This window comes from Eptesicus fuscus, chromosome 5 (assembly GCF_027574615.1).
Source record: "Eptesicus fuscus isolate TK198812 chromosome 5, DD_ASM_mEF_20220401, whole genome shotgun sequence".
NCBI lineage: Eukaryota > Metazoa > Chordata > Mammalia > Chiroptera > Vespertilionidae > Eptesicus > Eptesicus fuscus.
The window spans coordinates 89,013,107-89,036,244 of NC_072477.1; the positions used below are offsets into that span (position 1 = coordinate 89,013,107).

Consider the following 23,138-nt stretch of genomic DNA (forward strand, 5'->3'; position numbering starts at 1 on the left):
GTGGAAAGACCAGTCACTATGATGCACACTGACCACCAGGGGCATATGTTCAATGCAGGAGCTGCCCCCTAGTGGTCATTGCACTCCCACAGGGGGAGCACTGCTCAGCCAGAAGCCGGGCTCACGGCTGGTAAGCGCAGCAGAGCGGGCCTAAGCCATCAGTCGGACATCCCCCGAGGGCACCAGGCCTCTAGTAAATCAATAAATGATTCTATCTTCTGTTTTTCATTCATGCCATTAGCAAGAGTTGCTGGCATTAAAAAAAAAAAAAATCACATCTCTAATGGCAACACTGGTTGCAGTATTTAAGCAGCAGAAGACACCTGTACAACACACTTATATCACCTTGCATTTGTAGCTTTGTTCTTTCCTCCCACTTTCAACTATTTGATTTTTAGTTATGTAAATAGATTATATTATCTGTCATTTTAATTTAAGGATAGTAAATGACACAGGGTAGGCTCAGTATTAAGCTAAAAATTCATGACAAAAATTTGGGGGAAAACAGATTATTTAGACTGACAGTTTTATCCTCTAGCTTGGTGCAAAATTTGGATATTTTTGTTGGTATATAATAAGTAGAACTGGAAATTTTATTTCATAATTTACATGGTTAATTTTAGTTACTTCAATTAAATTTCTTAGTTACATTCTCCCCCTTCTTAGACATAGGGGAGAATGCCCTACAAATACATACATACATATATACACTGAGTGGCCAGATTATTATGATCTCTGAACGCATAATAATCTGGCCACTCAGTGTGTGTGTGTGTGTGTGTGTGTGTGTGTATTTTAGAGGCCCGGTGCATGAATTCGTGCATGGGTGGGGTCCGGCCAGCCTGGCCAGGGGGAGGGGACATGGGCAGCTGGCTGGCCTGCCTGCTGGTCAAACTCCTGGTCGAGGGGACAATTTGCATATTAGCCTTTTATTATATAGGATATACACTGAGTGGCCAGATTATTATGCGTTCAGAGATTATAATAATCTGGCCACTCAGTATAAATGTATATATACATATATGTATAATTGATTCGCTAAATCCCTAAGGATGTAGCCTATACATTCATTGATTAAAATTCTGATAAATTTCATTGATAATATTAAATGAATCACGAAGGTGAATAAACATTACCAAGTTGCTCCTATCTGGATTTAGTAAGAGACATGTCAATATCAGACTCTCATTTTTGGTGAGAACCTGACCTATGACAACAGTTAAACAACTAAAGGACAAAAATTCATTTAGGTTTAAGAAATAAAAGGCACCTTATAGTATGTTTAGCAAATTCCACTTCTTCTCTCCTTTCTCTAATCTTTTCCCCACTGTGAGAAAAGTCAGTCATTTTTAACACAGACCAACTTATTTAGCACATCAGATGTTTTTTATTCTGCAACTGGCATTAATGCAAAAATTTTTAAGAAAGGACTCAGAATATTCTGGTTTGTGCTGGGTACCCAATCTTAGAATAAGACAGGTAAGAAGAACTGTAGTTTGGTAATCACTCTAAGAAGTATGTGTGACAACATCCATTTTTATCTACTACCACAGTTTTAAATATTATACCTTTTATAATAGCATCTAATTTTGATCTAGACAATGACATAATGATTTAGTATATATAACCTCAATATTTTTTTTTTAAAGTGTGACATCAAAGTGCTTTGGGATAGGGTACTGAGCTAATTGTAATGTTACCGAAATTATAAAATATACTAATGGTATCTTTACCTTCCCATTTAGTAAGTATATGTGTGTTAACATCACACTTTTTGAAAATCTAATCTATTAAACAAATAATAAAGTATATAAGTCTTATTTTACCTCTTCTCTCTTTTCTCCTTCTTCCATTGAAATATCATGGTCTGGAACATTATCAATGCAAGGTAAGTCAGAAGAAGAAATCACAATTTCTTCAGGCTCTTGCATGAACAAAGGTTTTTCCTCTTGCTGAATCCATTCTTGATATACTTTTACCACTTTCCTCATTGCTGCTGCTTCACAAATTGGTAATAAAAATGCCTAGTGAAAAAAAGAAAAGAAATAATGATACTTTTTAGATGCCTTTTACTTTGCCAAAAACCACTAATACATATATTTCTATCATTTTATAAAATGAGGTATAGACCATTTAAAAATATATATGTTTTAGTGATTTTAGAGAGGAAGGGAGAGGAACAGAGAGATAGTGATGTCGACCCCTGAACGAAAAGGTCACCAGTTTGATTTCTGATTAGGGCATATGCCTAGGTTGCGGGCTCAATCCCCAGTATACAGGAGGTAGTCAATTGATGATGTTTCTCTCTCATCAATTTTCTCTCTCTCTATTCTTCTCCTTTCCTCTCTCTCTAAAAATCAATAAAAGTATATTTAAAAACAAGATTTTAATTGAAACAAAACAAAATCTAACTCTGAGAATAAAAATCACATGAAACAAATCAACTGAGCTTTTCTAAGCATATGAAGAAAAAGTTACAGTTTTCTTATTTTCTTTTACTTATAACAAACTTATATAAATTAAATATTAAGACAATAATACTTCAGAAATTAAAATAAATATTTTAGTTATTCTTTTCTTTAAGTACTTGCCAGGTTGCCTTAACTTTTTAAAAAGGAAATATGTCCTTGTCACTCACAAGAATACTACATTTTCACATCAAAATAAATTTTTAAAAAAATCCTCACCCAAGGATATGTTTCCCATTGATTTTATGAGAGTTGAAAGGAGAGGGAAAGACGGAGAGAAACACTGATATGAGAGACACACACTGATTGGTTGCCTCCCGCATGCCCCTGACCAGGGGCAGGAGCCTGTATCAAAGTACGTGCTCTTGACCAGAATCAAACCTGGGAGTCTTCAGTCTGATGCTTTATCCACTGAGCAAAACCAGCTAGGGCTCAAATTTTTTATACAATTCAGGCAACAAAAATAAAACAGTAAAAATATTCTTAATCACACCACCCAAATCCTCTCCTTACGCATGTTTGTGTTTATGTAATATTTCACTGTACTTTTTATTTACAAATAGAAATTGAATTAAATTGCTTTTAATTTTTCATTTTACAACCACTACCTATTCATTTCAATTCTAAAAATCAGCCCAGCCTTCCTGGCTCAGTGGTTGAGTGTCAACTTATCAACCAAGAGGTCATGGTTCGATTCCCAGTCAGGGCACATGTCAGGGTTGTGGGCTTGATCTCCAGTAGGGGGAATGAGGGGGCAATTGATTGATGATTCTCTCTCATCATTGATTTTTCTCTCCCTCTTTCCCTCACCCTTCCTCTCTGAAATAAATTAAAAATCATCATTAATTGCAATGCCACAAAGTAGCTAAAATGAATGAAGGACGTATCAACAACAAATCTCAAAAACAATGGTTTATGCGAAAGGGAAGTTGCAGATGATAGTAGACCATGATATAATTTATATACATTTTAGAAGTATCTAAAAAGAAAGAGTATAACTTTCAAACCATATGATGGGAAGGAGGAGGATACAGAATAAAAAATCATTAATTAAAAAGAAAGTAAAAAATATGAGAAAAATATATAAAAAAGAAAAATAGAAGGAACAAAATAGAGTAACAATAAATTTAAACATATTAGTAATTAAAATAAATATAAGTATTCCAATGAAAAGATACACATTTTTAAAAGTCGAACCATATTCACAAGAGACATATAAATCTAATTATATAAAAAGGGTTGAAAATACTTAAAAAAAGACACGAGGCTAATTCTAATAAAAAGAAAGCGATATAAATGTACTAATCCTACCTAATAATAGAGTAATATGCAAATTGACCATACCTTCGCTACACCCACCAGCCACGCCTACCAGGAAACCGTCGCAGGGACGTTGGGGTGCGGCCGAGCCCAAGGACGGGAAAGCCTCGGGCGGAGGCTGGCTGGGGGAGCCGATTGGGGCCCTTATCAGGCTTGATCTCCAGTAGGAGGAATGAGGGGGCAATTGATTGATTTGCCCCCTCATTCCCCCTTTTACCTGGCGCAATCAGCCCCCAACACCCTGATGAGGGGTGGGGTAACCCAGCCAACTGCCCCTTCCTGCTCCCCCTGGCCAGCCCTGGCCCCGATAGATCCCCCACACCCCGACTGGGGGAAGGGCCAGTCAACCAACTGCCTGTGGTCCATCCCCCTGCTAGCCCGGCCCGATGGGCCCCCATCGGGGTGGGGTGGCTAGACTCCACCCGTGCACGAATTTGTGCACCAGGCCTCTAGTATCATTATAAACATGTATGTTACTTAATTACACAGCTTCAAATTATACAAAACAAAATCTATGAGCCCTAACCGGTTTGGCTCAATGGATAGAGTGTCGGACTGCGAACTGAAGGGTTTCAGGTTCGATTCCAGTCAAGGGCAAATGCCTGGGTTTTGGGCTCTATCCTCAGTAGGGTGTGTGCAGGAGGCAGTCAAATAATGCTTCTCTCTCATCATTGATGTTTCTATTTCTCCCTATCCCTTTCTCTCTGAAATCAATCAAATATATATATTTTTAAAAGTCTATGAAACTATAAAGGAAAATGTAGACAAGTCACCATCACAGTATTAGATTTTAACACACCCCTCTCTATAACTGTGATGTTAAGCTGACCAAATATCTTAAGTGAGGACACAGAAAAGTTAACAAACACAATAAGCTTGATATAAGAGACTTTAATGATTACTGAACTCAAAATAATACATTGTTTTCAAAGACATAGGATATTTATGAGAACTGACTACATATTGAACTGTACGTTTTAATAAATTTTAAGTAATTAGTACTATAAGGACTATATTCTCTGACCAAAAAATTAGAAATTTGTTAGAAAAAAGAAAACTAAAATAATCTAAAATGTTTGGAAGATATACATTGAGAAATGATTCATAGGTCAAAGAAGGAATTAACATGAAAGTTAAAAAATATTTAGAAGTAAACAATAACAAAAATGCTATACATCAAAATCTGTAGACTGTAGATACAACATTATTAAGAGGTAAAATAATAGCCTCAAAAATGCTTCTATGAGAAAAATGTGAGGCTAATATGAATTAGCTAAAAAAAAAAAAAAAAACAACAACAACAAAAAAAAAACACCAAAATAAAATCAGGAAAAGGAAAAAGAAAAAAGCAAAAATAATAAAGAGAAAAACAAACATAAAACTGATAAAATTTTAAAAGCAAAAGTTCATTCTTTGAAAAGACTAATGAGAGGGAGAGAAAGGGGAGTGTGTGGTGTATGTGTGTATGAGGGAGGGAGAGTTAGACCCTTCAGCAGTCTCGGGGGCTGGCACACTGGGCTCTCCTAGACACAGGAAGACCCTGCTATTGCTGCAAGCACTCCAGGAACAACTAGCTCTGGCACAGAAACCACGCCATCTTGAAGGGGAGAGCTGCTGTGTCAAGGAGCACAGCCTCACCACCACCCAGACTAGCCTCAGACAACATCCCGGACCCTCTAGCCACTATGACCAAAGACCTGCCACCTCATTTCACATCAACACACTCCAGGACTGCAGCCTACCTGGCCGCAGGCTCCTGTGAACCCAGAGTGCGCTCCCCTCCTGCCAAGCCTGCTGCTTCAGACACAGGCCCCAAGAGACACGGTGCCTGAACCCTTCGATGAGTTTTGGAGTGCATGAACCTCACGCCAACCCTGCCACTTTAGCCATAGGAACCACACAACTCAGCGCCTGAAACCTTTAGTGAGTTTCAGAGTGCGTGACCCCTTCCTCCCCTGCAAAACCCCGTTGCTTCAGCCGTAGGACCCGTGGGACTCGGCTCCTGCACACCTTGGTGAGACTTAAAGTATACACCCCTCCTATCAAGCCTGCCGCTTCAGCCACTGGACCTGTGCTACTGGGCACCTGGACCCCTTGGTGAGAGAGTGTATGAGCCTACTGCCCAAGAACACCGCAGGATCTGCATCCCGGAATGATCAGTGCAGGCTCCGCCCCCAACACAGATAGAGCTTTCACCTGGCGCACGCACTAACCCCAGCCCAAGTCAGAGCTGCTGGTGCAACCTGGTGCTCCCAGCCACAGGTCATAGTACCACACTGCATATGCGCTGCCAGAGGGACCTAGGGTGCCATTCTGCCTTGGGTGCTGGCGCCGTACAGTGAATTGCATGCCAGAGGACTCTGAGCCCTCACAGTAAGTCGCACACCAGAGGAACTGTGCACGTGCCTCCACTGACCCCAAGAATCTGAAGTGGATAATTGAAGGTCCAGAACGAGGGGAGAAGGAGGTATAACTCAGAGCAGAGTCAACAGAAGTGTGAAACTCGAGGCAGACCCAGCCCCTGGTCTATTGAATTCCAGATAATTGAAATGCTAGGGTCTTCAATACCTGAGACCCCAAGCAGGGAGCCCAGGGCCAGAAAGAGACAGCTAAAATGGGGAGACAAAGAAACAACCTCCAAATGAAAGAAAAGGAGGAATTTCCAGAAAAGGAACTAATGAGATGGAGGCATGCAATATGTCAGAAAAAGAATTCAGCATAAGGGTCAAACAGTTCATAAATCGGATGGATGAGAAAATCACAAACTTATGTAACCATCATAAGGAAATGAAGAATGATATACCTACAATAAAAAACACAATGGAAGGTTTCAAAGGAGACTGAAGAAGTGGAAGACCAAATTAGCAAATTAGAAGACTGGGCAGTAAAACATACCCACTATGAACAGCAATTTGAGAAAAAAATTAGAAAACAGGAGGAGAGCTTAAGGGAGCTTTGGGACAACATGAAATGAAGTAACATCCATATAATAGGGGTGCCAGAAGGACAAGAAGAGGAGCAAGGACTAGAAAACCTGTTTGAAGAAATAATGACAGAAAACTACCCTGATTTGGGGGATAGGAGGTAAATTACACAAGCACAGAGGCACAGAAAGTACCAAACAAGATGAACCCAAAAAGACCCACACCAAGACATGTCGTAATTACAATGGCAAATGTTATCAACAAAGAGAGAATCTTAAAAGGATACAAGAGTGGGGCAGAGTTACATACAAGGGATCTCCCATTAGATTATTCAAATGATTTCTCACAGAAACACATCAGGGCAGAAGGGAATGGAATGAAGTATACAAAGTGATACAAAGTAAGGGACTGAATCCAAGAATACTCTATCCAGGAAGGCTATCATTCAAAATTGAAGGGGAAATCAGGAACATCACAGATTAAAAAAAAAAAAAAAGGCTAAAGGAGTTTATCACTACCAAGCAAGCAATGTAAGAAATGCTAAAGGGAATGCTCTAAAAAGAAGAACTAGAAAGGGCAGAAGAACACAAGCATACAGAATAAAAATGGCTACAAACAAGTATCAATAATACCCTTAAACATAAATGGATTAAATGCTCCAATCAAAAGACATCAGGTGGCTAAATGGATAACAAAACATGACCCAAATGCATATGCTGTCTACAAGAAACCCACCTCAGGAAAAGGCACTCACACAGACTGAAAGGAATGGAAAAAGAATTTAAAGGCAATTGGAAATGAAAAAAAAAAAAAAAAAAAAAAAAGCTGGGGTAGGAACACTTGCATTTGACAAAATAAAACTCAAAGAGAAGGCCATAATAAGAGATAAAGAAGGCCACTTCATAATACTAAAGGGATCAATCAACAAGAGGATAAAACTCTAGTAAACATATATGCACTCAATGCAGAAGCACCCAAATACATAAAAAACCTCTGGAAGATATCAAGGGAGAGATCAACAGAATTACAATCATGATAGGGAACTATAATACCTAATGGACATCACTGAATAAATCCTCTAGAAAAAAAAAATCAACAATGAGACAGCAATCCTAAACGAATCACTAGATCAGATGGATTTAATTGACATCTTCAGAACATTTCACCCAAAAGCTACGGAATATACTTTCTTCTCAAGTGCACATGGTACATTTTCAAAGATAGACCACATATTGGGACACAGGCAAAGTCTCTTCAAATTCAAGAAGACTGAAGTCCTATCAAGCATCGTCTTATATCACAATGGTATATTAGAAATCAATTACAATAAAAATAATTTTAGAAAATCAAACACTTGGAGTCTAAATAGCATATTATTAAACAATGATTGGGTTACCAAAGAGATCAAAGAAGAAATAAAAAACATCCTGGAAATAAATGACAATGAAAACACAACAATCCAAAATCTTTGGGACACAGTGAAAGCAGTCCTGAGAGGGAAGTTTATAGCATTACAGGCCTACCTCAAAAAACAAGAAAAACTGGTAATAAATTATCTAACTCTACAACTTAAAGAATTAGAAAGAGCAACAAGAAAAGCCGAGAGTGCACAGAAGGAAATGATTCAGATCAGAGCAGAAATAAATGACACAGAGATAAAAAAAAAAAAAAAATACCAAATATCAATGAAACCCAGAGCTGATTTTTTGAAAGGATAAACAAGATTGATGAACCTCTAGCCAGGCTCAGCAAGAAGCAGAGAGAGAGGACCCAAATAAACAAAATCAGAAATGAAAGAGGCAAAATAACAACAGAGCCCACAGAAATACGAAGAATCGTAAAAAAAAAAAAAATAAAATACTATGAGCAACTCTATTCCAACAAACAGGTCACCCTAAAAGAAATGGACATATTCCTAGAAAAATTCGACCTTCCAAAACTCAACCAGGAGGAATCAAAAAATCTGAATAGGCCGATATCTATGGAGGAAATTGAAGCAGTAATCAAAAAACTTCCAGCAAACAAAATCCCTAAGCCAGACTTCTTCACAGGGGAGTTTTACCAAACATTCAAAGAACTAAAACCTATCTTGCTCAGACTATTCCAAAAAATTCAAGAGGAAGGAACAATTCCAAGCTCTTTCTATGAAGCCAGCATTACCCTAATCCCAAAACCAGATAAAGACACTAAAAAGAAAGAGAATTACAGGCGAATATCTCTGATAAACATAGATGCTAAAATCCTCAACAAAATTCAAGCAAATAGGATCCAGCATTACATTAGAAAGATCATACACCGTGACCAAGTGGGATTTATTCTAGGGATACAAGGATGGTACAATATCTGCAAATCAATAGACGTGATACATCACAGAGAGACAAATATCAATAGATGCAGAAAAAGCATTTGACAAAATCCAACAACCTTTCTTGATAAAAACTCTCAGCAACATGGGAATAGAGTGATCATACTTCAACATAATAAAAGCCTTATATGACAAACCTACAGCCAATATCATACTCAATGGGCAAAAACTAAAACCATTTCCCCTAAGAACAGGAACAAGTCAGGAATGCCCACTCTCACCAATCCTGTTCGACACAGTACTGGAAGTGCTAGCCATAGCGATCAGACAAGAAGAAGAAATACAACGTGTACTGGTTAATAATGGTGGATTTTATAATCAACGAAAACATAATAATTTTAAGAGAAACAATAAAAGTGCTTTATTCCAAGTAATGTCTATTGCTAGCTACACATTTCCCCCATCTTCCAGGTAATTTGTGGATACCGTCCCAATAGAACTTTTCTTGTTTTGAGGCAAACCATTCAGAAACCCAATTTTCCACATTGTACGTTTTGAAGTGCTGCTCAAAAAGTGCATGGGCCATCGATCGGAACAAGTGGTAATCTGAAGGAGCAAGGTCTGGTGAATACATCAGGTAGGTTAATACTTCCCAGGCAAGATCTTTTAACATAACTTTAACTGGTTTTTGAAGTGTGTGATGGTGCGTCATCATGACGCAAAAATTCCTTTGCCGTGTCTTCTGGCACATTCTTGTCGTTTCACGATCAAAACGTGGTTCAAATTGATTATTTGTTATCAGTAGTGATCAGTATTAATGATTTCACCTGGTTTTAGAAGCTCATAATACACCACACCTTCCTGATCCCACTAAACACAGAGCATTGTCTTCTTTCATAAGCGATTTGGCCTTGCAGTCAATGTTGATGGTTGACCTGGATCAACCCATGATTTTGTGCATTTGTGATTCTCAAAATAAATCCACTTTTCATCGCCAGTCACAATTCAATGCAAAAAAAGACTTTCTTTTGTGCCGTTGAAGCAACATTTTACTGATGACTTTTTGGTTTCCCATTTGTCTTTCGTTCAGTTGATGTTGCACCCGTTTTCCTTCCTTTAAAATCTTTCCCATTGCTTGTAAACTATCGGAAATTGTTTGCTGAGCAACCTTTAATCTTTCTGCAAGTTGTTTTTGAGTTTGACATGCATCTTTATCCAATAATGCTGGTAACTGTTTTTTTTGTTGTTGTTGTTGTTTTTTAAATTTCTTTATTGATTAAGGTGTCACATATTTGTCCTCATTCCCCCATTCCCATCCCACACCCCTCCCCACGGATGCCCCAACCCCCTGTTGAACTTAACCGTTGGATAGGCTCATATGCATGCACACAAGTCCTTTGGTTGATCTCTCCCCCCTCCCCCCAACCTCCCCTATCCTCCCTCTGAGGCCTGATAGTCCGATCGATGCCTCCTTGTTTCTGGTTCTGTTCTTGTTCATCAGTCTATGTTGTTCATCATTTCCCCTAGATGAGCGAGATCATGTGTCCCTAGAGATATACTTATAAGAACTGAATGCGAGACGAGCAATAATAGTTATGCTGACAGGCAAATGAATCAGTCTGTAGTGAGTTTCTTTCTGGACCAACAGTTCTTTAGAGACCCATTTTCAATGTCCACCAGTTCCTTATGTGTACATGTCAGCAGTGACCCCTCAGCTCTGGATGGTGGACAAATGGTGGTAACGGAGGTCCGACTCCCTCTGGTTTGGTCTCGGCCAGACCCAGGGGCACGGCTTCACCCGGACTCAGGGGCACGTGGCCTCACCCAGACCCAGGGGCGCGTGGCCTCTCCCAGACCGAGGGGCGCGTGGCCTCACCCGGACCTAGGTGCGCGAGACCTCACCCGGATCCAGGGACACATGGCCTCACCCGGACCCTGGGGGCGCGTGGCCTCACCCGGAGCTAGGTGCGTGAGGCCTCACCCAGACCCGGGACCCAATTGCTGGTAACTGTTGGTTTTCAAACTTTTTCGGTTGACCTGGGTGTTCTTTGTCTTTCACACTGAAATCATCACTTTTAAAGCAATAAACCAGCACTTCCAAGTATCTTAAGCTGGAGCATGTTCACCATAAGCTTCCCGAAGTATACGATAACTTTTCGCGGCACTTTTCTTCAAAATAAAGTAATGAATTAAAACTTCCCACAAATGTTCTTTTTTTTGGCACGAAATTCAACATTTTTAAACGTAAAAATATCTATGTTAACACCTTCAGAAAATTTGACATATTAAGTTTTCAAGCTTGTTTTCAATACAACATAATAGCATACACATCAAATCGCATATATACCAACTGGTCAACCTAGAAGAAATGGACATATTCCTAAAAAAATATGACCTTCCAAAACTCAACCAAGAGGAATCAAAAAATCTGAATAGGCCAATATCTATGGAGGAAATTGAAGCAGTAATCAAAAAACTTCCAACAAAAGCTCAGGACCAGACGCTTCACAGTGAAGTTTTATCAAACATTCAATGAAGAAATAAAACCTATCTTGCTCAGACTCTTCCAAAAAATTCAAGAGGAAGGAACACTTCCAAGCTCTTTCTATGAAGCCAGCATTACCCTAATCCCAAAACCAGATAAAGACAATACAAAGAAAGAGAATTACAGCCAATGTCTCTCATGAACATAGACGCCAAATTCTCAACAAAATTCTGACAAATTGAATCCAACAATACATGAGAAAGATCATACAACATAACCAAGTGGGATTTATTCTGGGGATGCAATGATAGTATAATATCTGCAAATAAATAAATGTGATCCACCACATAAACAAACTTAGAGATAAAAACCATATAATCATAACCATTGATGCAGAAAAAGCATTTGACAAAATCCAACATCCTTTCTTGATAAAAACTCTCAGCAATGTGGGAATAGAGGGATCATACCTCAACATAATAAAAGCCTTATATGACAAACCTATAGCCAACATCATACTCAATGGGCAAAAACTAAACTCATTTCCCCTAAGAACAGGAAGAACTCCTGTTCGATATAGTACTAGAAGGGCTGCCATAGCAATCAGACAAGAAGAAGAAATAAAAGGTATCCAAATTGGAAAAGAAGAAGTATAACTGTTCTTATTCACAGATGACATGATACTATACATGGAAAACACCAAAGACTCCATCAAAAAACTACTAGACTTAATAAATGAATTCAGTAATGTAGCAGGATACAAAATTAACAACCAGAAATCTATGGCCTTTTTATACATCAATAATGAACTCACACAAAGAGAAATGAAAAAAACAATCCCATTTACCATTGCACCAAAAAAATTAAGATACCTAGGAATAAACTTAACTAAAAACATAAAAGACCTGTACTCGGAAAACTACAGGACATTAAAAAAGGGGATAGAGGAAGACATAAACAAAAGGAAGAACATACCATGTTCATGGATTGGTAGAATCAACATCATTAAAATGTCCATGCTACCCAAAGCAATCTACAGATTCAATGCAACCCCCATTAAAATACCAAGGGCTTATTTCAAAGATCTAGAAGAAACTCTCCAAAAATTCATCTGGAATAAGAAAAAAAAACACCCCGAATAGCCACAGCAATCCTGAGAAAGAAGAACAAAGTTGGAGGGATCACAATACCAGATAGCAAGCTATATTACTAAGCCACAGTTCTCAAAACTGCATGGTACTGAAACAGGAACAAACATATAGACCAATGGAACAGAACAGAGAACCCATAATTCGACCCAAGCCATTATGCTCAATTAATATATTTGACAAAGGAGGCAAGAGCATACAATGGAGTCAAGACAGTCTCTTCAATAAATGGTGCTGGGAAATCTGGTCAGATACATGCAAAAAAATGAAACTAAATCACCAACTTACACCATACACAAAAACAAAATCAAAATGGCTAAAGGACTTAAATGTGAGACAGTAAACCATAAAAATCCTACAAGACTCCATAGGCAGCAAAATAGCAGACATATATCCTAGCAATATTTTTACAGACACAGCTCCTAGGGCCGTGGTCGGCAAACTGCGGCTCGTGAGCTACATGCAGCTCTTTGGCCCCTTGAGTGTGGCTCTTCCACAAAATACCACAGCCTGGGCGAGTCTATTTTGAATAAGTGGCGTTAGAAGAAGTTTAAGTTTAAAAAATTTGACTCTCAAAAGAAATTTCAATCGTTGTACTGTTGATATTTGGCTCTGTTGACTAATGAGTTTGCTGACCACTGTCCTAGGGCAATGGAGACTAAGGAAAAAAATAAACAAATGGGACTACATCAAAATAAAAAGCTTCTGCACAGCAAAAGAAACGATCAACCAAACAACAAGAAATCCCACTGCATGGGAGAACATATTTGCCAATTCTATTTCAGATAAGGGTTTAATCTCCAAAAAGGAACCCTGCTTCATTGCTGGTGGGAATGCAGACTGGTGCAGCCACTATGGAAAACATGGTGTTTCCTCAAAAAATTAAAAATGGAACTGCCATTTGACCCAGTAATACCACTTCTAGGAATATATCCTAAGAAAACAGAAACACCAATCAGAAAGGATATATGCACCCCTATGTTCATAGCAGCACAATTTACAATAGCTAAGATTTGGACACAGCCTAAATGCCCATTAGCAGATGAGTAGATTAGAAAACTGTGGTACATCTATACAATGGACTACTACGTTGTTGTAAAAAAAAGAAGGAATTCTTACCATTTGCAACAGCATAATGGAACTAAAGAGCATTATTCTAAGTGAAATAAGCCAGTCAGTGAAAGAAAAATACCACATGATCTCACTCATTTGTGGAATATAAAGAACATTATAAACTGATGAACAAAAACGGATACAGAGGCAAAGAAGCATCGAACCGACTGTCAAACTACAGTGGGAAGGCTGGGGAGGGTTGGGTGGTGGTGGGGGGAGGTAAGAGATCAACCGAAGGACTTGTATGCATGCATATGAGCATAACCAGTGGACACAAGACACTAGCGGGGAGTGGGGAGGCATGTGCCAGGGGTTAGGGGAGGCCGGGGGAAGGACAATGGGGGGAAAAAGGAGACATATGCACTACTATTTGTAATACTTTAAACAATAAAATAAAGTTTTCATATGGTTTATTTTCCACAAAATTTCTATGTAATTGAGAATGTGCATTTAGGAATTTCTAACTATCTTTATGTAAAATAGCTTCCACTTTTTTCATTTCTCTCCTTTATTTTATTCCCCAAATAATATATGCCTTAAGCAACTTTAATTTCAGAATGCCTTATAGGACAAACTAAGCCCCTGTAGGGAGGATAAAGGCAATTAAAACATTGCTTCTTATTTTTATAAACCACTTTATTGATCAGAAAGTGAAAGATGAAATGATTTTATTATAATTTATTAATCAAATAATAGAAAGAAAAGTTTCAAATCACAAAGTAACTAAGAAAATTTTCTGAAAACAAGTATGAGGGGGTAGTTATTAAACTAAAACCATCATAAACTAAAAATATAAAATACTAAAGGACTACATGTAGTAAAATTTAAAAACTAAGTATGAACTTTAAAAGCCATTTTTAAGAAGAGTAAATTTTAAAGAGCCAGAAGTCAGTACAGTATATTCAATATTAAAGACAAGTCTGTATTACAAATTAAAAATACTGAGAGATACTTTACCTGACGAAATATCTCTGTGACAAAGTTTACATTACTTCTTTTAGAAGAAAAAACTCTGCGAACTATTTCAATGTCTGTGAGATGTTCTTCATCAATACTACAGAGGCTAGATGAGCTAGGTTCTCGCTCCGTCAGAGTGCTTGTATTAGAATGCGACTGTTCTGGTTCTGTAGTTCTATCTGTTTTATCAGTATTATCAGTTTTATTTTCTTCTCTAGATACCAAACTAGCTGCTGCTCTCTAAAATAAAAAACAAAATGGGGAAAATATAATCATTAACAAGGTATTCTTTCTTCTAATAACAAATACTAACAGAATCCAAAGAATTTATTCAAAATAATGAAATGGCAATAAAAGTAATTCAACATCTAAGTGATACAGTGATAGTCGCCACTAGTCATCTACCCATCTATAATTAGATTTGTTTTTCAGCATATCTGCAGTACAAATAAGTTAATAATTAAAGCTGGGTAAGAAATTAATGCAGATAGAGTTAGCTCAGAACTTCAATAATAAATTAAAAAACGTAATATTGGACTGTCTGTTCAATAAAGCCTTAATGTTTAAAATCATCTCTAGACAAAAATTACACAAGTAAAAACTTTTTAAACAAAAAACAAAGAAATGGAAGAAAATTTATAACAGAAATAGAAATGAAGCCAAAAGGTTTTTTAGGAAAGTCTATTCTAATATATAAAAATCCTGGGTTGTAACGACCAGTAACGACAGAGGCTCGACCAACCAGAAGTCAGTCCTGCTTCCGCTGCAGGCGTGGTGCCCCAGCACTGACTGCTGAGGGGGCTGCGAATCAGGGCCAGAGAGAGGCCTGAAGAGAAAAGCAGGGACTGAACCATTGTCTCTGTGGCAGCTTTTGATCAGCACTTGCCTCTCTCTTTCTCTCCCAGTCTGGCCAGCAGCCGTGCCTCCACCGGGGCTGCTGATCTGCCCCGCCTTTCTGATCAGGCCCCGTTGATAGGCCCAGAGATGCTGACTGGCATAGGAAACAACCAATCAGAACCAAGTGTGGGTGCTGTGAGGAATCAATAGCTACCTGGAGGCGAAGTTTCTAACGCTGACTGGCATAGAAACCGACCAATCAAAACCAAATCTGGGTGCTGTGGGGAGCCAATGGTTGCCTAGGAGGTGGAGCTTTTGATGCTGACTGGCATAGAAACCTACCAATCAGAACCAAATCTGGGTACTGTGGGGAGCCAATGGCTGCCTAGGAGGCAGAGCTTTTGATGCTGAATGGCATAGACACCGTCCAATCAGAACCAAATCTGGGTGCTGTGGGGAGCCATTGGCTGCCTAGGAGACGGAGCTTTTGATGCTGACTGGTATTGAAATAGACCAATCAGAACCAAATCTGGGTGCTGTGGGGAACCAATGGCTGCCTAGCAAGCAGAACTTTTGAAGCTGACTGAAATTGAAACCGACCAATCAGAACCAAATCTGGGTGCTGTGGGGAGCCAATGGCTACCTACGAGGTGGAGCTTTTTACGCTGACTGGCATAGAAACTGACCAATCCGAACCAAACTGGCCAGCAGAGGAGGGCAGTTGGGGGCAAGATCAGGCCGTCAGGGGAGGGCAGTTGGGGGCGAGATCAGGTCTGTAGGGGAGGGCAGTTGGGGTCGAGATCAGGCCGGCATGGGAGGGCCATTGGGGGCAAGATCAGGCCAGCAGGGGAGGGCAGCTGGGGGCAACCAGGCTGGGAGGGGAGGGTAATTGGGGGTGAGATCAGGCCGGCAGGGGAGAGTAATTGGGGGCGAGATCAGGCCGTCAGGGGAGGGCAGTTGGGGGCAACCAGGAGGCAGGGGAGGGCAGATAGGGGTGATCAGGCTGGCAGGCAGGTGAGCAGTAAGGAACCAGCGGTCCCAGATTGTGAGAGGGATGTCCAACTGCTGGTTTAGGCCCGATCCCACAGGGGGGTCCCAACTGGAGAGGGTACAGGCTGGGCTAAGGGAACCCCGCCTCCGTGCATGAATTTCATGCATTGGGCCTCTAGTATTCTAATAACAATATAATTTTTACCATGACTGGAGATGAAAAAGTAAAAGTGTTATTAAGGTGGTGATGAAGAAATAACTACCATGGTGAATGATAGGAGAAGCACTATTCTGGTAAATATCATAAATTACTTTGGTAAGTTACTCGATTTTTGGTCTGTTTTGCCATCTTTATAAAATAAGAAGCTTTTAGGTAAATGATCTCAAATATGCCTTCCCAATAAAAAAAACTCTATTTCAGTCTATTACATTCTGGGATAAGAAAAATAGTTCTGCTTGAGAGTTTCTACATTTAACCCTTTGCACTCGCTTGCTTTTTTCTCGATTCCTTTATTCTACTCGGGATTTAATTTTTTAAATACCCCAGATTTTACAAAGCGTGGCAGTAGAATAAAAAACTGGAGTTTCTTTTCATATAAACTTATTTGGATTTTTTAATATTTCAAATTATTGATACATTCAAAGAGTATAAAAAGAGCTGCTACCAATGCTAACCGTGTCGAGTCACACTCACATTCAAGTGCAAAAGGTTAATAATTCTTTGTAGAGAACAAAGTTTTGGGGAAAACACACACAGCCATATAAATAGGAGGGTAAGGGGAATATAAGTCAAATTTTCTAAATGCTAATCCTATATAATAAAAGAGAAATGTGTAAATTGACCGTACCTCCGCTATGCTCACCAGCCAATCAGGAATGAGTATGCAAATTGACCCAACAAAGATGGCGGGTTAATTTGCATACACGGGCGCTGGGCGGAGAGCAGAGTGGGAGACCTGGCGGAGAGTGGAGCGGCTTGGGGAACCTGGCTCCCCAAGCCACCAGACGGAGAGCAGAGAGGGAGAACTGGCAGTTTGGAGGACTTGGCAGAGCAGGAAGGGAAAACCCAGAGCGCGGGGAGCACCAGGAATGCTGTGAATTGTAGTTCTGGTGGCAGACAGATCTCCTAGACACTAGAGCAAAGTGAGCCTGGAGCAAGTTACTGTTGCGGTGGGGGATGGAAGGAAAGCAAAGGTGAGAGACATAAGTAAAATCAGAGTGTCTAGGAAAAATTAAAGGGAAGTTATCATAAAACTTCCAGAAAATCTCCACCAATGAAGCAAAGAAAAAAATTGCCTCTATTATTCTGTGAGCAACAAACCAAACTGGGTTGGGGTCTCAGACAATTCACTCATATGATTGCAAAGACAGACAGAAACTCTTGGATTGGAGAGGGCTCCCCTGAGGGCTCCCAGATTGAAGAGGGTGCAGGTCGGGCTGAGGGACCCTACCCCTGCCCCCCCCCCCCCCCGCACAAATCTTCATGCACCCGGCCCCTAGTAAACTAATAAACACATTATAACTCCACTTAATTTTTAAAAGATTTAAGAAATCATACAAAATACACACACAGTATAAGATTTTTACAACTAAATGAGGAAATCTGAGAAAAGAAAAATAAAATAGTAATATGGACAAGTTCAGGAAAAAAGTACATTGAGGGTAAAATTAAAAGTGGAAAAGAGGAAAACTTTAATTTAAAATAACCGATTTTTAAATATTAGCTCCTCCTTTGTAGAACTGTATAACATTTCTGGACTCTGTGTTTATTGGGAAAAAATAAGGAATAAAATGGTGACAGAACTTTAAATCAGCATTCAATGAATGCCTAGAAATCTAACAAGAATTATGAAGGTTCTACAACCATTTGATTGCAAACTGTTTCCAATTGCAGGAATTTATTGCAAAATTCAGAATATTTTTATTCATACAATTCAGGATATTTTTAGTACTATAAAATTAACATAAACTACAGAAATAAATTAAAAGCTAAGACTCAGCTCTGGCTGGTGTGGCTCAGTTGGAGCATTGTTTATATACCAAAAGGTGGCAGGTTCGATTCCCTATCAGGGCACATATCCAGGTTTCAGGTTCAATCACTGTCCTCCGGGCTCATGTGGGAGGCAACCAATCGATGTTTCTCTCTATATCTCTCCCTTCCTCTCTCTAAAATCAATAAAAATTGTTAGGAAAAAAAAAAAAAAAAAGCTGAGTCTCAGCAACAACTGAAATTATCTTCTATACCTTAAAAGTTTTATATTTTTGCTACGAAAACTATTGGTCCTATAATTATTGTTAAAATTTAGATTTATAAAATATATTTATACAAAATAAATATTATTATTTTATTTAAATGTGTTCTACTCCTAAGGCAAATCAGTGGACAAATCTCTTAAGCCATTTCTAACTTTAGCAAGTTATGTGTGTATTACCTGGATATTCTTTGGCAAGATTTCACCTTCCATCCCAGGAATATGTGGTCCTGTGTGTGGCTTTGGCTCAAGCCAGAAAGAAACCAGCCAACGAATGACAATAACACGAGCCTTAATGAAAGGCTCCTTTGTACAATATATTGCTTCGTTGGTTTCAGCATCTTTTTTTATCATGACATAATGTGGCTTTGGTCTCATCTGTGGAATATCTATGCAAAATAAAGGAGGAAAAAACAAAATAAGAAAGGAACTATGCTCAGATAAATCTACATTTTTAAACATTTGAGAAATCCCTGTGACGATACCCTGATTTTAGAAGTAGATTTAGCACAAAAATGACATTTTAAGATAATTTGTGCCCTGGTGGTTTGGCTCAATGGATAGATCCTCGGCCTGAGGACTAAAGGGTCCCAGGTTCGATTCAGGTCAAGGGCACATGCCTAGGTTGTGGGCTCAATCCCCAGTGGGGGGCATGCAGGAGGCAGCTGATCAACGAATCTCTCTCATCATTGATATTTCTGATTCTCTCTCCCTCTCCCTTCCTCTCTGAGATCAATAAAAATATATTTTAAAATAAAAATTTAAAAAATTTGCTACATATAAGCATAGAATCTAGAAGAGTAAAACCATATATTGCTGATATATAGAAACATGTCCTTTTGAAAAATATCATGAAAAGGCTCAATGAATCCTAAGAACAGAGAAACTTCAGAGCCATTTAAAATGAATGAAAGCTTATTTCAATTAACCTAATATTGAGACAGATTTTGAAGTAATACAAAACATGAGATTTTTTCCTTGATTTTTTAAAGCAAATAATATTCCCAATGGCAAAGGCTTGCTACCTTAACTAATTTAAGCCATTTCTACTAGCCATAATGGTTTTGCCTATACCTGTTCCTAGACTTGGCAGAGCTTAAAATTAGAAACATCTTTCTGCAAAAAGGACATTTTCACATAGGACTACCAATGCTTTCTATATATAGCAGATGTCTGCTTCTAACCCAGGATTTGTCCACAAGACTCTAGCTTTGAGGCTCCAACAGACATCTTGGCACTGCTACTAAATACTGGACAAGACATGATCAAAATATATGATAATATAATTATTCATAAAGAATTGAATAAGATATACTAAACTGAACTCTTGGGGAACCTTAAAAAGAAAATTTATAATATAGAGAGATCTATCTCATCCAATAGGTAAGATCCAGAGAATAAGCTTTTTAATAAAAAATCTTTTCACTCACAGTGAAAATGTCCTAGTAATAAGTTTCCACTTTGGATATAATCTACATCTCTAATCAATCAATACAAATATTAAATTTTATCAGTTTTCTGCAGGTAATAAATGTCAACTTTACACTGAGGTATGTTTTATTCTTAACTTTACATTGAGGTATGTTTTATTCTTATGCATGATCTTTTAGAAAATTCCAAAGGCTACCTACCAAGCACAGGATGATATAAACTGCTCTCCTTGCACATGTTTGGAAAAATATAAGACAAATAGTACTTCTTAAAATGTGAAAACAAAAATGAAAATCCCCTTTCTTGATTTTCTTTGTTCTTCCATTCTAAACTTTTTACCTAAAAGACACAATTAGAATCATTCCAGGAAAAAGAAACAATTATCTATGATAAACAAACTTATAAAAGGTTACTTAAGCAATATACTAAACTATTACACTATGAAGATATACTAGTATAGACATATGTGTACATATATATATACACACACACACACTACATATATATAAACATACATAAATATATAAAGAAGAAATTTTAAAAACTGGTCTAATGACACACAAATACCTTATATTCCAAAAATCTTAGAAGTTAAAATGTGCTCTGAAAAACTGTCAAAGTTTATTTAAAACTCAGTTCTATTAATGACAAAGATACTAATGTTCTTTCCTCTTTGCCTTTTCTAGAATAATTCAGTCTAAAAGTTATACAAAATATGTGAGGAGGTGGGGGATGTAAAAGCAGTGGCCACCAAGTACAGGTAAACAGACTCTGACCACAGGAAGTAGGGCATCCATAATGGGAATATAGCAGAGGCAGCAATAGCCTAGTGGGGACTCCGAGTCTAAGAGAGATGAGGGCAGTGTCCATGAAGTGGGGGGACATAGGGGTTGGGGAGGAGCAGTAAAAAAACAGAGCAGTAAAATATACCATGTGAGAATTCCAATAGGGTGAGAAAGTTACCTAAGTAGGGAGATGGTAAAGGCAAAAAGTAGGCCATAATGAGATATCACTACACAATCACTTTAGAATGGCTAAAATTACAGACTGACCATACCAACTGTTGGTGAGGACAGGAATCAACTTTAAGTTTCATACATTGCTGGCAGAATGTAAAAAGGTACAACCATTTGGAAAAAAAACATGGTAGTGTCTTAAAAAAGTAAATATATTCCAATTCTTCAAACCAGCCATTCCACTACTAGGTATTTGCCCAAGGAAAAGGTAAGTTTATGTCCACAAAAAGACCTGTTTACCAATATTCATAGCAGTTTCACTAGTAATAGCCAAAAACTGGCAACAACTCAGTTGCCAGGTGGCTGAGTAACAAATTATGGTATATCACTAAAATGGAAAGCTACTCAGCAATAAAATGGACCAAACTACTACATACAATATAAATAATTTTCAAAATAACTATGATTTAAGAAACCAGACCAAAGAAAGCATATACTATATCATTCCATTTATATGAAATATGGAAAAAATACAAACTATAGAGACAAAAAATCAGATCAGTAGTTGCCTGGAGATGAAGTAGTGGAAAAGGATGGATTACAAAGGGATCCAAGAACTTTTAATGGTGATAGATAGGTTCATTATCTTGACTGTGGTGATGGTTTCATGGGTGTATGCATGTAATAAAATTAGTCAGATCGTATATTTCAAACATTGCTGTTTATTGTATGTTAATTATATCCCAATAAACCAGTACAACAATTTTAACAATCTTTATTAAGTACAAAAGTATTTAAAAAACAAAACTGGTAATACTAATGATAGTAAAAACTTCCCACTATAGCCTGGCAGGTGTTGCTCAGGGGTTGAGCACTGACACATGAACCAGTAGGTCACAGTTCAGTTCCTGGTCAGGGCACATGCCCGAATTGTGGGCTCTATCCCCAATAGGGGGCATGCAGGAGGCAACTGATTAATGATTCTCTCTCATCACTGATGTTTCTGTCTTTCTCTCCCTTTCCTTTCTTCTCTGCAACCATAAAACAAAAACAAAAACTACCCACTCTAGAACACTTTTTATTCTAAGTTCTTTACGCTAATTATTTCAGCCTCAAACACCAAAATGGGATAGGCATGATTTTTATCTGTTTTAAACTCAAAGAAGTAGTCTGTCAAAGGTCACACTATGGCAAGATGTAAACCCAGGATTCAAACCCTGGCAAACTCATTCAGAATCCTCATAATGTTTGATTCATAGAGAATTTTTGTGTTTGGAACAGTTACAAGGAATGTGTATGTGCTAAGAGCGTTTCCATCAGGACATACTAATTTCATGTCTATGGATAAATAGGCTGCTTTACAAAATATATGCATGCACCTGGCCAAGCCAACATGGCTCAGTGGTTGAGCTTCAACCTATGAACCAAAAGTCAAGATTCAATTCCTGGTCAGGGCACATGCCTGGGTTGTGGCCTCCATCCCCAGTGTGGGATGTATAGGAGGCAGCGATCAATGACTCTCTCTCATCATTAATGTTTCATCTCTCTCCCCCTCTCCCTTAATCTCTGAAATCAATAAAAATATATTAAACAAACAAAAATATGCACCTGAAAGTTTTAAAAGTACTATGAGGTTTAAGAGTAAATTACATTTCCCCACTCCCACCCCATTCTCAGCCCACCTCTCTAGTTGCTGCCTCTTGGCAGACTGTTCCTTAATCAAAGATATTACATTTTCATTTAAAGTACCACAGCTGCTAATTATAAATGAAAGTATTAGAAAGTAAACTCAACTGACTCAGATAAGGTATATATATATATATATATGAAAAGTCTACTGTAAAAATTTCTCCTTCTAGCTTCCTTTCTAAGAGCTTCAAATGTCTCCAATAATTTTTATTTCAGAAAAGACATATTAACATATTTTCAAAGGTAAAAATTTGTCACTCCTT

At 38.2% G+C, this 23,138-nt stretch overlaps 1 protein-coding gene across 2 annotated transcripts in view; it reads right to left on the minus strand.

Moving 5' to 3' along the window:
* The window catches only part of RALGAPA1 (Ral GTPase activating protein catalytic subunit alpha 1), a 273,811-nt gene that overhangs the window by 201,966 nt on the left and 48,707 nt on the right, over window positions 1-23,138 (minus strand). For both annotated transcript variants that reach the window (XM_054716552.1, XM_054716551.1), the window contains exons 8-11: window positions 20,431-20,569; window positions 18,980-19,188; window positions 14,721-14,960; window positions 1,827-2,024 (exon numbers count right to left, since the gene is read on the minus strand). In XM_054716552.1, coding sequence (XP_054572527.1) covers window positions 1,827-2,024; window positions 14,721-14,960; window positions 18,980-19,188; window positions 20,431-20,569 — 786 coding nt within the window. The remainder of the gene's footprint in view (window positions 1-1,826; window positions 2,025-14,720; window positions 14,961-18,979; window positions 19,189-20,430; window positions 20,570-23,138) is intronic.